This window comes from Thunnus thynnus, chromosome 13 (assembly GCF_963924715.1).
Source record: "Thunnus thynnus chromosome 13, fThuThy2.1, whole genome shotgun sequence".
In the NCBI taxonomy this organism is placed as follows: domain Eukaryota; kingdom Metazoa; phylum Chordata; class Actinopteri; order Scombriformes; family Scombridae; genus Thunnus; species Thunnus thynnus.
In genome coordinates, this window is record NC_089529.1 from 15,324,106 (window position 1) to 15,339,382 (window position 15,277).

The 15,277-nt window shown below is 41.3% G+C and overlaps 2 protein-coding genes across 3 annotated transcripts; both read left to right on the top strand.

Annotated features, from left to right (window-relative positions):
- Nucleotides 1-184: 184 nt before the first annotated feature.
- alg5 (ALG5 dolichyl-phosphate beta-glucosyltransferase) lies at nucleotides 185-5,397 on the top strand. The gene is made up of 10 exons (XM_067608233.1): nucleotides 185-521; nucleotides 1,103-1,271; nucleotides 1,842-1,888; nucleotides 2,239-2,307; nucleotides 2,422-2,514; nucleotides 2,609-2,722; nucleotides 2,835-2,894; nucleotides 2,989-3,140; nucleotides 4,189-4,274; nucleotides 4,756-5,397. The coding sequence occupies exons 1-10, from the start codon at nucleotides 459-461 to the stop codon at nucleotides 4,869-4,871; spliced, it is 969 nt and encodes a 322-aa protein (XP_067464334.1). The 5' UTR covers nucleotides 185-458; the 3' UTR covers nucleotides 4,872-5,397.
- A 3,519-nt stretch (nucleotides 5,398-8,916) lies between these two features.
- smad9 (SMAD family member 9) lies at nucleotides 8,917-15,243 on the top strand. Of its 2 annotated transcripts, none has more exons than XM_067608234.1 (8): nucleotides 8,917-9,056; nucleotides 10,809-11,361; nucleotides 12,146-12,361; nucleotides 12,602-12,859; nucleotides 13,032-13,142; nucleotides 13,321-13,542; nucleotides 14,127-14,383; nucleotides 14,646-15,243. In XM_067608234.1, exons 2-8 carry the CDS (start codon nucleotides 11,163-11,165, stop codon nucleotides 14,787-14,789), a joined length of 1,407 nt encoding a protein of 468 aa, XP_067464335.1. In that variant the 5' UTR covers nucleotides 8,917-9,056; nucleotides 10,809-11,162; the 3' UTR covers nucleotides 14,790-15,243. The 2 variants fall into 2 exon arrangements, with proteins under 2 accessions (XP_067464335.1, XP_067464336.1); XM_067608235.1 differs by lacking the exon at nucleotides 8,917-9,056 and adding an exon at nucleotides 10,346-10,476.
- The last annotated feature ends 34 nt before the right edge of the window (nucleotides 15,244-15,277 follow it).

A 15,277-nucleotide genomic window follows, 5' to 3' on the forward strand; every position in this document is an offset into this window, starting at 1 on the left:
TGTCATTAATTGCACAAGAGTTATTCCATGTTTCATCTATCAAGGTTTAATAAATTGTCTCCTCAGTCACACATACTATAATTGAGTTCTTGCTGTAGTTTCAACTCCTGTCCACTAGGTGGCAGCACGTGCGTCACTGCGGGCTGCTCGCTGCTCTCTTGCCTCAAACTGATGATGTGTCGCGAGAAGAGTCACTTCCACTTCCGCGTCGCCGTTGTGTTCACTTGTGATTGGAAGTGGAGTTCACTGAACAGCCCACAGAGTAATGGAGATATAAGGACTCTCATGTAGTGTCTCGCTTTTTAATTAGTCCTGTACGCTTGTATTTTCTTTAATTTCCTGGAAAGTCCGACCACCGTCCGTGGGACACGAAGGAAAGCAAAGAGGAAACAAGCTAGCTCTCAAGCTAGCCGCTTTGACTGGTGGGCTGTCAGTGATTGCAGGGAAACTCATGGAAAATGGATTGTCTCTGTGAAATAGTACAAGCCTTGGTCGCGTTGGCAGCTCTAGCTTTGATTGTGGTAAGTAATTACAATGTTGAGTAAATATTGTGTTGTCAGAGAGTTGTTGAAGCTTCTTGTAGCAAGTGTTTTCTATGTAAGAAACCTTTAGGCAATTGTGAACTAGAGTCTTATTCATCCTATACCTTACCTTGATTTTATGACACTTCCTTTTTGCATTGCTTCCGTTTATAAACACTTAAATTAAGTTGTGTATTCTGAGGGGGAAATGCTCCAAAGCAGCAAAAGAAAGGTGAAAAACCAAATTCTCAGAAGTTAAAACTGAGAAAAAGATAAAGTATTAAATTGAAGCACAACACATGATAACGACACCAAAAGTTCTTGCCCCAAATCATGACTGCTGTGCCTCTGCTCTGCTACATTATAGGCCTCAATGGAAGTTGTGTCATACAGGTTTAGTTACTGAAGATATTACACATTATATAAATAGTTGTAAAGATTACATGCAGTCAAGCATATTTCCTGTATCCATTTCTTTTTTCTTTTTTTTTTAAAGTTCATATATCTATGTTTAAAAACTGTAAAATATACCTGACGGCAAGAGTAACCAGAGTGCCATTCTCATTTTTCTTCCCTTTCAGGTGCTTGTAATAGCACACGTCACTGCCGGGATGGTGAACCTGACACGCCACGAGAAGGAGAAATACTTCCTCACCGACACAGGAGAGAAAGAGCTCTTCCCCAGTCTGCATGATCCCCACTCCAGAGACCTCTCTGTGGTGATCCCGGCGTATAACGAGGAGCTCAGAAGTGAGTGATGAGGGGAGGGTAAACCCAGGTTTCTGTCTGGAAAGTCTGCGCAGTAACTAGATGACAGTGTTGCAACTTCTCATTATCGTGAAATATTGAAAAATTGTTCTCACTATTTCCCAAAGCCCATGTTGACATATTCAGATTCCTTGTTTTGTCTGACCATTAATATAAAACCAAAACATATTCAGTTTCTTAAAGGAAAGGACAAAAAAACCCAGTAATTATTCACATTTGAGAAGCCACAAGCAGTACATTTTTGGCATTTTTGCTTACAAGATTATTTCTCTGTCAGTAGACCAATTCATTCATTGACTGATCATTTCAGTGTCAGTGACATTTGCTGTTGATGCCTGCAGATACAGTAAACTGTTAAAAGCCATGTTTACCATGTTTACAGGACATGTATAGAATGTATAAGTCTGTGTTTTAAAGACCTAATATTTTAATTTCCTCATTGAGCAGTTGAATGAAACACAGTTAACTCTGTGTTGAATGATAAATTCTGCACCATCAATTGAGGAGTAAGTGAGTAAGATTCTAATATGTGTGTGATTGTGTCATTTTCAGTGCCTGTGATGTTAGATGAAGCTATGGAGTACTTGGAAAATAGACCTGTAAGTACTCAACCTCAAATGGGCAGCACTAAATTCAATCTTAATCATAGTAGTTTGATAAAAGAATGATGAAAACGGCACGCCCCATCTCTCTCTCCCTTCATTTCCTATCATTTCTCCACTGTTGCTATAATAAACGCATGTAATGCCAAAAAAAAAGAATGATGAAATCAATGACCAACAAAGGGAAACAGTTTCAACAGAGTGGAGCATCCTCTGAATGCCGAGATGGTCAACAAAACAAGCTTATGACTGTATCTGTTATTCTCAAAGGTGCCAGTAGGTGGCAGCATTTAACTGGAAAAGTGCCTTGTGTGATACAAATCCCTCCTGTTGTTTCCTTACTGCAGAAACAGCACCCCTCTTTTACCTATGAGGTCATTGTGGTTGACGATGGCAGCAAAGACAAAACCACAGAGGTAATTTTTGGAAATATTTTCCCAAGAGTTCTATTTTTGCTCCACTCGCTTTTTTTCTCAGCTAAGTATTTCAAAGTGATACCAACAGAAATTTGTTTTGTGATGTGCTGCCAGGTTGCTTTGCGCTACACAAGGAAGTACGGTGCAGATAAAGTGCGGGTCCTGACGCTGGTGAAGAACAGGGGGAAAGGAGGGGCCGTGCGGATGGTGAGATTGTAGCTGTCAAACCCATGTGTGCAACAGTATGCTGTGCACTTCCTGTTGATATAACATTTGTAAGTTTTGTTTGTCTCTTTTAAAGGGAACTCTGAGCTCCAGAGGGAAAGTCATTCTGATGGCAGATGCTGACGGAGCCACAAAGTTTTCTGACATTGAAAAAGTGGAAGCTGGCCTTAATGACCTCAGTCCTAAACCGGTGTGGTGGTGCTCTGTTTTTGTTGTTCTGTCTCACATATCCTCATGTATAATGTATTAAGAGAGGGCAGTACAAGTGTGACCATCCTAAACATGCCCGTCTGTCTATGCAGGAGAATATGGCAATCGCCTGTGGTTCCAGAGCTCACCTGGAGAAAGACTCAGTAGCTCAGGTAATTGTCGGTCTTTTTGTCTGCTTGGACACCAGAGTATTGTAGACTATGCCTGTTTAAACATTAAGTGACCACTGTCGTGTCTGTGCCACAGCGATCCATGTTTCGTACATTCCTTATGTATGGCTTTCACTTCCTGGTGTGGTTCTTTTGTGTGAGAGGGATCAAGGACACACAGTGCGGCTTTAAGCTTTTCACACGTGAGGCTGCGCTCAAGACCTTCTCTTCTCTCCATGTAGAGCGATGGTAAGGACTTGCTTTCCACCACGGACACTTAAAGCTTCAATGTGATGCCGCAGTAATGGCTGTCATGTGCCTTTGTGCTTAAAAAAATGTACAATTAACCAAACATTAATCTGTATGATGTTAAAAAAAAATATGCCAATCACAAGTTTTCATACTGTCAACTAAGGGATGGTTTAAAAATGGCTTCTTGAAACAGGTTTTAAGAAACATGTTTCTAAAAGTGCAACCAGCTAACTGGTGCTTGAATAATTTTCAGTTATTTCAGTAATTGAATAATGAAGTGCTGGTTTAAAGGCAGTGCACATCCACACAGGTGTTTTCAGTTACTCCTGCTAATAAAACGTAGTCATGAGCTATGCTTGGAATTCCATAAAGTCACAAAACTCCCGTGGACCAATAAGAATGATCACAGGGTAAGTTGTCCCGCCCTAACAGGGGCAATAAAACTGACAGGAGAGAGGGAGATGTCAGTCAAGCCCAGTTTGTACCCGCCCACACAATCATGAGGAGAGGTCTAATCATCCAACACAAGAAAAAACACCTGTGTGTGTGTAGACTATAGGTGTGAAGGAGCTTAAATATTGTCTGATGAAGCTTGTTATGACTATAATGTGCTGGGAATTAACACATTTAGTGATAGTAATATGCTGCCTCAATAGCAAAAACAAGACCTTTTTTGATATAATACTGTATAAACATGTTTTTTTCTGCAATCCTGTTTTTCATGAAGTAAAAACAAACCATCCTTCTTAAATGTTTAATATCTGAACACAAGCAGTTTCACAATAACCTTTTTCTGAATAAAATAATCTTGTAATTAGATAAATAAAGATTTTCTTGCCTAAACATTCTGATTGGAGTCAGGAGCTATCTAGTCAAAGAATGAGTAAACAAGATTAAGAGTCTGACTAAACATTCAATGGCAGCTTTTGAGATTCTTCAGTACTCAATATTTTGGTCCTTACCAAAAAAAAAAAAAGTACTGATGTTCTGCACTCAGTTGTAGTGATTCGGCCAATGTTGTGCACTTTTCTCTTTCCTCTCACAGGGCTTTTGATGTGGAGCTCCTGTATATTGCCCAGTGTTTCAAAATCCCCATAGCAGAGGTGGCAGTCAACTGGACTGAAATAGAAGGTATGTATTTCATGGACATCTGTCCACCCACGATGCCACTTATCCTTAGTTCTATAAATATGTCTGTTGGATATGTTTGCTGTTTTATTTCTTCTAGTCATTCCTTAACATTTTGCCAATGATCGCATATTTTAGATGTTATCACTCGTTAATCTATGTAGGTGTTATTCCTTTTTAAAGATTATTTTCTTCTTCTTCATTTGTTTTACTTGCTTCTTCTTGTTTTTGACTGTCAAATATTCACCGTGTGAGTGTTGCTTTCTTTGATGCTCCTCCACTTCCTGGCCTGAGATTCATAAAGCGCCTGTCTTCCAACTACTTACCTAAGCTTACTCAGTGCTGCTGTGATAAAGACTTTTCTGATGGAGTTACTGAATGGCCTAACAGCAGTAAATGTCAGCAAACTGGCATATTTCCACTTCCATTTGCACAGTAAAAGCATCAGTTGAGAATTAAGTGCCTGTGCGTTTTGCTCTGCCAGGGTCCAAGCTGGTCCCGTTTTGGAGCTGGCTGCAGATGGGACGAGACCTGATTTTCATTCGCCTGCGATACATCACCGGGGCCTGGAAGCTGCAGTCACCACATAAGACTGACTAGCCAATCAGATGAGCCCTCGTATCATAGAGACAGCCTATGATCGGGCCGTCAAACCTTTGGATGAGGTGGGATTCGCGGCTGTGTACGTCATTCACTGTAATCAACGACAAAAGAACAAAGTAGAGTATTTCACATCCATTGCTCTCCAGATGTTGCCTCTGGATGTGAAGTAAGGACACGGTTGCAAGTTCCTCATGATCCTGCCTTTCTTTCTTTTTTTTTTCATTCAGATATCGGCTTGTGATGGCCACCGTTACGCGAACGTTTCTGTCGCCACGGCTTACAGAAGGCCTGTATGACTGATCCGTGTACTAAGTTACTTATTGTTTATATTGTGGCCAATCAGTGAGAAAGTCTTGTAGTAAAATGTGGAGGATCTGATCATCTTTGTCTTTTCTGATTCAGGAAGGTAGAATGAATGTTATTATTATAAAGGGAGGGATTGTATTTTTAAGGTAACTTGACTGTGAGTTGGTGTGCTGTATGACTTGAACCAAAATAAAAAAAAAAAATAATGTCAATGATTTATGATCTGGAAATCATTATCATTCTACTAACAATGTTTTGTTTTTGTTAAAAGCTTTGTTGCAGAGTTGTTGACCACTTAATCCTGAGCTAATAGAGATCTGCTGAGGCAGGTTAAGGAGGAATTATAGCAGTCAAAGCATGATGTCTTTTTCTGAATCTTAAAGCTGAAGAAGAGATCTGATTTTCCTTGTTTGTAAAAAAAAAAAAAAAGCAAGATTGAACCAGTGGTTTCACGCGGAGCTCAAAATATATTTTAGGATTGACTTGAATTGCACAATTTTTTACAGTGTTTAACATTTAAAGATTTTGTTGGTTTCAATCTGATATTCTTTCAATCAGCTTCCTGTCTCTTTGCTTGGTCACACTCAAAACCTCATCCTGCACATGTATACTATCTTGAGGCGCTGATATCTTGCTGCAGAATTCATAAATTGCAAACAGTGTGCAGTGTGACTATGCATGGCTGTTTTCATCTTAGATCACTGGTTACCAAATTGAGCTCTCTGCCTCTGTCAGGCATCCTGCAGAGTATTGTCAAGGAAATATCTGTAAAATTGTCTTGTCTAAAATGAATCTAATTACAGTTTATTTAATTTGGTATAAAATTAGATTTAACAGCTGTTATTTGGGATGAACTGTATGAAGTTTCTAGTGGCTGTATTATCATGAGTTTGGCCTTTTCTTGACATGAAAGAAACTGGGAAACCCTGGATTTTGTTATTTATCACCAAAGTCATCCCTTTGCCTGTCTCCTACAACCTCATGTGGACATCATCTTGGAAAGCGTCCAGTAAGCGTTTTTGCGGTCTGACTAAATGATCTTCTTGCTGTTTTCTTATGCAAGCCAGAGGTCTGGGTTCGCGCTGATGCAGACGGAGGTCTCTGGGGCCTCCCGGAGCCCCGGGGTGCGCATCCTGTTTGTGTTTGTCTGCAACCAGACGAGACGCAGAGGCAACGGAAAGTATCCTGGCTGCCCTTTTCTAGTTTTACACGTTAGAGGTTATCGATCCGTGTCTGATATCTACTCATTCACTGCGGATGATGGGAACACAGGCAGGATGTAAACGTAAAGAAACTCTCAGAACACTTTTTATTGTTAGAAATGACTCCTACAGTTTTTCTGCAGGTGACTGGACAACAACACTAAAACTGCTAGAATAAAAACAGTCATTAAAATAGTATTTATTTTCCTCGTCATGCTCATTTCTAACAGGAGTGAAAACAGATCGTTTATTATTTTGTTATGGGTCCGTCGTGGCTTCTGTCTGATGGACCACCACCTATTTATGGCACACCGGATTATCATGGTGCATGTCGATGCTCCACCAGGTGGCTGGAAAAAAAAAACCATAAGGTTTTTGACAGGGTCCCCTGAGTGGTTTCACTTCGTGTTGGAAGTATTGTTAGGTTCCGCAGCAGTTGCTGTAAACTGTGAAAATGTCAAACTTGTAGACTCACTGTCGCCAGCCGGGCTTGCGTCATTAACTGGACCAGTCACGGCACTCCCAATAAAGGATCGTATCCATCCGCAACGAGAAAGACCTCCGCATGGCTCCCAACAAAAGATGATGAAACAACTTAGATTTATAACAGGAAAAAATTATGAGGCTTGATTTCACAACACGATTGAATTTATGGGGGGGCGACGGCTGATAGTCCCTCCACTCCTCCATGCGAATTTTTACTTTTAGCATCTTTAAGGCTACAGGTGCATATATTGTGCATGGGCTTACATTTGTCTCCTTGGTCCCTGTGGGAATAGCTGTAGGCTATAATTTCATACCATAACCTAAACAACTATTTTAACATATGTAAACACAGGCTCGGAGCACCTACAATATAAGCAGTTGACAAACAGAAGCAACCTGTTGTAAAGTTTTTTTAAAAACTTATGAAGTAGGTGCATGTCACTATCACAACTACACCTAAATCCACCTTAATCGCTATTAATAGTGTAATCTATATAGCTAATGAGCAATCCACTAATAAAACTATAATGCAATACGGGAATGATATCCAAAAAAAATCATACCACAGACATTGTATGACGTTATGAATGAATAATACAAACACTGTAAAGCACAATAGCACCATTATAAGGCTACTACAACATTTGTCCTTTAAAGAAAGTTCATTTGAATATTCTGGAAAACGGGGAACAGGTGTGATTGTTTTTCATCCTGGCCCCTGTTAGTTAGAGCCAGCTATGCCTGACACTGGGCATGGCTCAGGTGGCACGCACTTCACACACACGCGCGCGTGTTTGCAGCACGGGCGCGTGCACCCCGCTGACGCTGCGGAGCCTGAATCAGAAATCCCTGAAATCCTGGGAAAGTTCCAGGAGGAGGAGGAGGAGGGGAGGCGGAGGGATCTTGCATGCAGGCGCTGCGGTTCCAGCCAGGCTGACGCCGCCGAGGCTGTGTGGCGCTCGGCTGGGGCTGCTGGAGGAGTGGAGGCTCCGGGCTCTGCAAACCTGCGTCAAGGCTGCCGCAGAAGACCAGGACAAGACCGGAACAATGCGGGGCTTTGTGTTCACAGTAAAGGCGGAAGTTCAGTCATCAGTCAGACCATTAATTACTGTAGGTCTGGAGTATGTAAATCCCTAAATGAAAATATAATAGTTTGTATCTTGTATTTAAATGAAGGCCTAAATGGTGCAAGTTAAAAATATGATTATTAACCTATATCTGTAAATAAGTATGTTACTTTTTCTTAGGCTAGTTATTCTTTATTTAAATTATGAATAGCCTAAATGTTATAACTCTCATTAGGTATTGCAAATTAGATTTAAGGATTTCATTTATTTATGTAGTGTTGTTTCACTCACTACTTTTCTGTCTGTGTTGCAACCAGACACACAAAAAGAAGTATCATTTAAAATCCCTTTTAAAGTATCTTTGTGAGTCTATTTGAACATTTAAAAACAGGATATTGAAAAAACATCATTATTATTATTATTATTATTATTATTATTGGAATAGTCTGTTATTGTATGTTCAAAACAAGGAGGCCTGCACTGCATAATTTGCACACAACATTTTTAAATGAGATTTTTTAATAATAATATTAATACAGGTCTATAAGTGACATTATTTAAGAATGTCCATTTGGTTATAATTAGTCACTGATGTCTTGTAAATTACTCCCCAAACTTCATATTAACTGCATTGTTTTGCAAAATCCAGAATCTCAAATATCTCCCTAATATGTTCTCAGCTCAAAAATACACTTTAAGTGTAAAAAAACAATCTGTTTTGTTTCTATTGAAGTTGAATTTGGCCATCACCATGCATCAATTATTTTGGGTAATTAATGGGGTTTGCACATGTTAAATGTGGAATAGCAACTGAATTTAGAATTTCACCGAACATTTCCCCCTTTTTGTTTTCATGGCATTGTCGTGAATCTTTGAGTCTGATTTTCGTTTTAGCTGACGCTTTTCAACGCTTTTAATGTGAATCACGCAACCGGATGCACTTTTTTATTGAGGCTGACTTGACACTTCACCGTAAACACACGCGCACAGACACAGTCCACACACACATACAAGCAGACACACACCTTCGCTGCCCCAGTGTGCTGGCCTGACCTACAGTCAGACAGGGAAGCCTCCACACGCTCACGGCTGTCTGCGATGCACTTGTTATCATAACAGAGGTGAGAACATCAACCAATCATTTCTTTTCATCACATTTTTTAACAGATTTCTTTGTTTTTATATGTTATTGCAGGACTGTAAACTAATATATTTTTTAAGATTGTTGAATACATGTTGCCTAATACCTAAGAAGTGCTCACTTGCACTGTCGCAGCTTTCTGTGGATGAAACGTAACTGTGATTATAGTGATATAATGGTTTAAACAAAGTATTGATTTTGTAATCAATATGCTATTTGTAGATGACTAAGAGAAGAATCACTGATATTCATCAGTATCCGCTTTGATACATGTGCCGTATTAAGATCTCTGACTTAAATTAATAATGACTTTGTTAGCAAACTATGACTAGAATAATTTTGTATGTCAGGCTTCTGGTCACATGTTGTGCCGTCAAGGTGTGCGTTCAGAGGTCAGGGCAGAACCCGGATTTTGTAGAATTGAAATGACTCAGTGTAGTGAAAGGAAGCTGGCGTGTTTACTTTTTTGGGAAGGGGGTGTCCTGGTGATAAAGCATTAGGTAATTAGCCTATCTGAGCCTGCAGACTGAGTGACGCCAGGCTCCATAAAAGCAGCAGCAGCAGCAGCAGCGGACTGATGCCGCATTGAGCTTGTGCGCTTTGCTGTCATTGTAAACCTCAGCTGTCTGTCTGTCTGCTTGTCTGCGGGAAACCAGTGTTGGTCACATTTCTGTCAACAAACACAGGACACTGCTTATTACCTGTGCGTATTTTGAGACCTAACTTATTTAAAGGCCAATCCTAAATAATAATAAAAAAAAAAAACTTGTGGTGAAGTTTTATATTTTAGAGTTATTGGATATTAATGCCAGAATCAGTGGCAAACTCTTTGTCTGCCTCAGCATCATGTGTGCATCTACAACACAAACAAACGACGTGGGTAAAGTGCAGAATGAAGAAAAGAGCGGCTGTAATCTGGCATTTTTACAATTGTAGCCTACTACATAATGAAAAACTGTGCGTTTTTTCTACCACATGGGTCAAAACGTGATGTCTTCAGAGTCTGTACGGCAGAACGTTCTGCTACAAGATATAAAACAAGTAGATCACAATAATTAACTTACTACTGAGTCTCACTTACTTTCCTGAATATCTGAGAAAAGTTGGAGTGATTTATCAATAAGTTGGTGCTGCTGGAGAGAAGGATCATTTTCAATAGTTTTTAAATGGACAGAAAGACACTAACACAAAAGCTCTCTCTCTTTCTCTTTCTCTGTCCCTCTCTCTCCCTCTCTCCCTCTCCCCCTCCTGTCCTGTGATGTGTTCTGGCCAGACAGTATGGCTCCTGGGCGTCAGTGGCATGATCATAGAAACAGAGGCCAGAGAGGACATTCCTCATTGTTGGTGAATCTAGAAATGAGCTTGGCCATGTTGCCCTGCTCTTTCTCAAACTGTTTTTGGTACGTGTTTCATTTTCTCCACAGAGAATATCGACCTTGTTCTTCATCATGTGGAATGTTTGACACAGGCATGGTCGGTCTCTGTAACAGTGCTCTGCTGATGCGTCTTACTTATCATGCCCAGGTTGTTAGATATGAGCAGATTTTGCTCATGTGGTGCTCAGATTTCATTTGGCTCTTGTCATCACTCCAGACCAGCCTACCACCTCAGTGACTCTGGCTTAATTCCCCTTACAGTTAAATCCCAAGTTCTCTTTTCTACCTTACTCTTACTCAATGCTTCTGTTTCAGCTAAATTAGTAGTTAATACTTTCTCTCACTTCTCTTGCCAGATGATTGAAACTTGACCTGGATTTCTGGCTGTGTGTGGAATAACCTTCCCTGCATGAGGCTTCGGATCCAGAGCTGCCGGATCCCTTCTGTGCCAACACAGATAGGGGATTTAGGGTTCGCACTTCACTGGAGGGAATCCAACTCCTCCACCGACGCTGCTCGGAAGTAACAGCGGAATACAAAAACCAGCCTCTGTTTACACAGACTCACTGTGCTACCTCTTTTATAGTTACCTCCCTGTTTCTTTTCTGTCCTGGCTACTCATTATTTGCCTCCCCGCTCCTGTCCCCAAGGGAACTTTTATCCCTTTAACAGCACCCATCAGCTCATCTTGCCCCCTATTTATCCATCTCATGATGAACTCTTCTGCCTCCATTACATCCCTATTCTCCTTCACCAGCCCGGCAGTGAAGCGCCTGCTTGGCTGGAAACAAGGGGATGAGGAGGAGAAGTGGGCGGAAAAGGCTGTGGATTCTCTAGTGAAGAAATTAAAGAAGAAGAAAGGGGCAATGGAGGAGCTGGAGAGAGCCCTTAGCTGCCCCGGACAGCCCAGTGAGTATCACAGTGTTGAATCTAGTCCAGTGGTTCCCAATCTGGAGGACCCATGTAAGGGGTCACAATATAAACCTGAGAGAGCTTGAGATGGTTTAAAGGATAGGAAAGAAGATAAAACATGCTTCTGCTAAACATAATGTATTTTTTCTGACCTTACTGTAATGTTTGCTCGCTTATCGTGAAAAACTTGATGCCATTTGTGATTGTGTTCTTGCACAAGACCCAGAAACCTGCCCCACCACTATTTTGATCTGCACTGAAAAATTCTGACTAAAAGCCTCAAATGTAAACACAGTAGTCTGATGTTTTATCCAGCAGATGCATCACCGTGACTCCTTTGTAAATCAATACTTGTCCGATTATCATCTATGTTTATAAAACTCTTCTCACTATTTATTGTTTATATTCATATTCAGCACCATCAGATTAAGTGAAGATGTAGACATGGCACAAGCAGATCATCCCAGTAAATAAATAAACATGCATGCAGCAGCAAATACAAAAGTACAGCAGAGTTTCTGTTATGTAAGTGTGACTTAAAAGCTTCAGCTGATTCTGCAGAATTCAATTTAAAAAGTGCATGATAGGTAGTCGCAGTATACTCTTTCACACTAACTGTGTTAAATACTTTGCATACCCTAGAAAACACAAGACAAAGCAGTAATTGTTAATTTATGTCTAATCACCAAGGTAACAACTATAATAAAGGCTACAAACAGAAGCAGTCCAAACATATAAACGCCTGCGCAGTATTGAGATCCATGCTGTTTGATTCTTTCAGGCAAGTGTGTGACGATTCCTCGGTCACTGGACGGCAGGTTGCAGGTGTCCCACAGGAAAGGTTTGCCTCATGTCATCTACTGCCGGGTGTGGCGCTGGCCTGACCTGCAGTCTCACCACGAGCTGAAAGCCCTGGAGTGCTGCGAGTTCCCCTTCGGCTCCAAGCAAAAGGACATCTGCGTCAACCCCTACCACTACCGGCGTGTGGAGACCCCAGGTACAAAAATGAGAGGAGAACATCCTAAATTAGGTCATTGTTGAATTTTAATATCGTAACAGAAAAGCTTTTATGGGTTCCCAAATAGAGACAGGACATCTGATCTATCACAGTGTTCCCAAGCCAAAAGCATTTGTAGTAATATGATCTTTTATAACAGCATCTGGCTCCTGCTCTGTCTCTCTTTGTCTCTGTTCGCTCCCAACCCCCCTCCAACCCCACACTCTCTCTCTCTCTTAGTGCTGCCGCCAGTTCTGGTCCCACGCCACAGTGAGTTCAACCCTCAACACAGTTTACTGGCAAAGTTCAGGAACGCCTCCCTGCACAACGAGCCTCTGATGCCCCAGAACGCCACCTACCCGGACTCCTTCCCTCCGCTGCCCTGCTCCTCCTTCTCTTCTTCCCCTTCTTCTTCCCTCGCCCAGTCTCCCACCTCACAGAGTTATCCAAACTCCCCCAACAGTTCTGCAGAGCCCGGCAGTCCGTATCACATCACAGGTAGGCATCAAAACAAGCAAGCTGATACTAAGATACTTGTTACAGTTTATGTGAAATATTCAAACACCTGCTGCACGTGCAGAATGCAGTTTAACCATTGCTGAGGCAGATTCCGACTTTTTTGATTTTGCCCATTTATCCTCTTCCTGTGCTTTGTGACATGCTTTTCCAGCTGAGACTCCCCCACCTCCTTACAGCATGATGGAGACAACCCCTCAAGAGGATGTGAAACCCAGCAACTCCACGGAAACCCCCAAACTCACATTTTCTGCTCCACACAGAGGTAACTTAAGTTCACATAACCGGAGATATACAGATAGTAGAAATACATACAATAGAAGTAATATTTATTTATATTAAGTAGTACGTTTACTGCAATATACAGCTACTTGTATATGATATGATAGATTTTATGTATAACACTCACCTATAAGTGAAACCTTCTTTGTGTTCCTGTTGAGATTTACGGCCGGTATGTTACGAGGAACCAGAGTACTGGTGTTCCGTAGCTTACTACGAGCTCAACAACCGAGTGGGGGAGACTTTCCACGCCTCATCCCGCAGCGTGCTGGTGGACGGCTTCACAGACCCATCCAACAACAAGAACCGCTTCTGCCTCGGCCTGTTATCCAACGTCAACCGCAACTCCACCATCGAACACACGCGCAGGCACATAGGCAAAGGTAGGCTGGACGGCTCAGGCAGGTAATTCATATCAGATCAACTCTACTGCGTATTTACTTATTGGATGTAATATGGAGCAAGGACTGCTGGGAAGTTTTTTAATAGATGCCCAGTGTGTATACCTCCTGAATCCTTGTGCTTTATGATCCTTCAGGCCAAATATTGTTTTTTTTTCTCCTGGTAAAAGAACACAGAAAGCCGGCCTTTGTTGGACAGACATCAAGTGTCTCTGTGGGTTATAGTAAACTGTACACTGCGAGGATATGTGTGGTTTGGAATGATAGGGGTGATAGAAACGGTGGAGAGTGGTCAGACAGAGGCCTATTTCAGTCTCCTATTCAGACACTATTAAGACATTCCTCATTTACAAGCATAGATGCCCTTGTGGGTTCCCTGTGGCAGGATATGAGGAAAACACAAAGTTTCAGTTTGTACACAATGAAGTAACTGAATATGTATATCTTTGATTATACATTTTCTATGTACATGCTTTAACATTTGAGTGATGTATACGATTTTTGCTAAATTTAAGTCAATTCACTCGGGATTGACTTTATCATTTATTTGTGTTATTTTCTCTCAGGTTTACACCTGTACTACGTAGGCGGCGAGGTCTACGCAGAGTGCTTGAGCGACAGCAGTATCTTCGTCCAGAGCCGCAACTGTAATTTCCAGCACGGCTTCCACGCCACCACTGTGTGTAAGATCCCCAGCGGCTGCAGCCTCAAGATCTTTAACAACCAGCTGTTTGCTCAGCTCCTCGCCCAGTCTGTTAACCACGGCTTTGAGGTCGTCTACGAGCTCACCAAGATGTGTACCATCCGCATGAGTTTTGTTAAGGTACTGAACTTTTTCTTGTTAAATTAAACATTTAGCCACATTTCCGCTTGGTATGGCTAAATAAAACGGGTTGGTTGTGCACTCGGAGTTTACAACTGTAACTTGACATGTTATTTTGATCTTAAAGTGCTGTTGAGCATGTCGAATCGCACTATACACAAGGATATAGATTACACTTGTTCACTTAGCACCCATTAATTTTAACAGTTAACTGAGCTGCTAACATGCACAGCTGAGATTTATGGTTGTGTCCTCTCCTCAGGGCTGGGGTGCTGAATACCACCGTCAAGATGTGACTAGCACCCCCTGCTGGATCGAGGTGCACCTGCACGGGCCCCTGCAGTGGCTGGATAAGGTCCTCACACAAATGGGCTCCCCTCACAACCCTATTTCCTCAGTGTCATAACATGAACACACACACACACTTTGAAGTGTGTGCGCCATTTGCTCCTTCACACAGGTAGTCGTAGATTCTGTATGTCCTTCTGACGGTCCTTCTCTTGACATCTCATGCAAAAGAACAAAAATATCTGTTAGAGCTTTGTGGCATCATGCCGGAAAAATGAAACACATGTATGACTGAATTTCATATAGCTAACTTACTACTGTTGTAGTTAAACGATCAAGTGTTTCTTAATTTCAAGACTAGCATTAATCCTCTGTGTTTCCATTGGGACATGTTAACTGCACTCCAAGACAAGAAAATGTGGTATATATTTGTAGGTACTCAAAGACTTGTGTTATTATGCATTATAAATGTTATTATTGTAGTATGTACTGTATTTCTATTTGTTGACTAATATTTGGACTTCATGTACTGGTTGCTTTGTACTTGTTCCATTAAAGTTGTTTTTTCAAGAGTCAAATGTTTTTTTACGGGGTTTGAATTTTAAA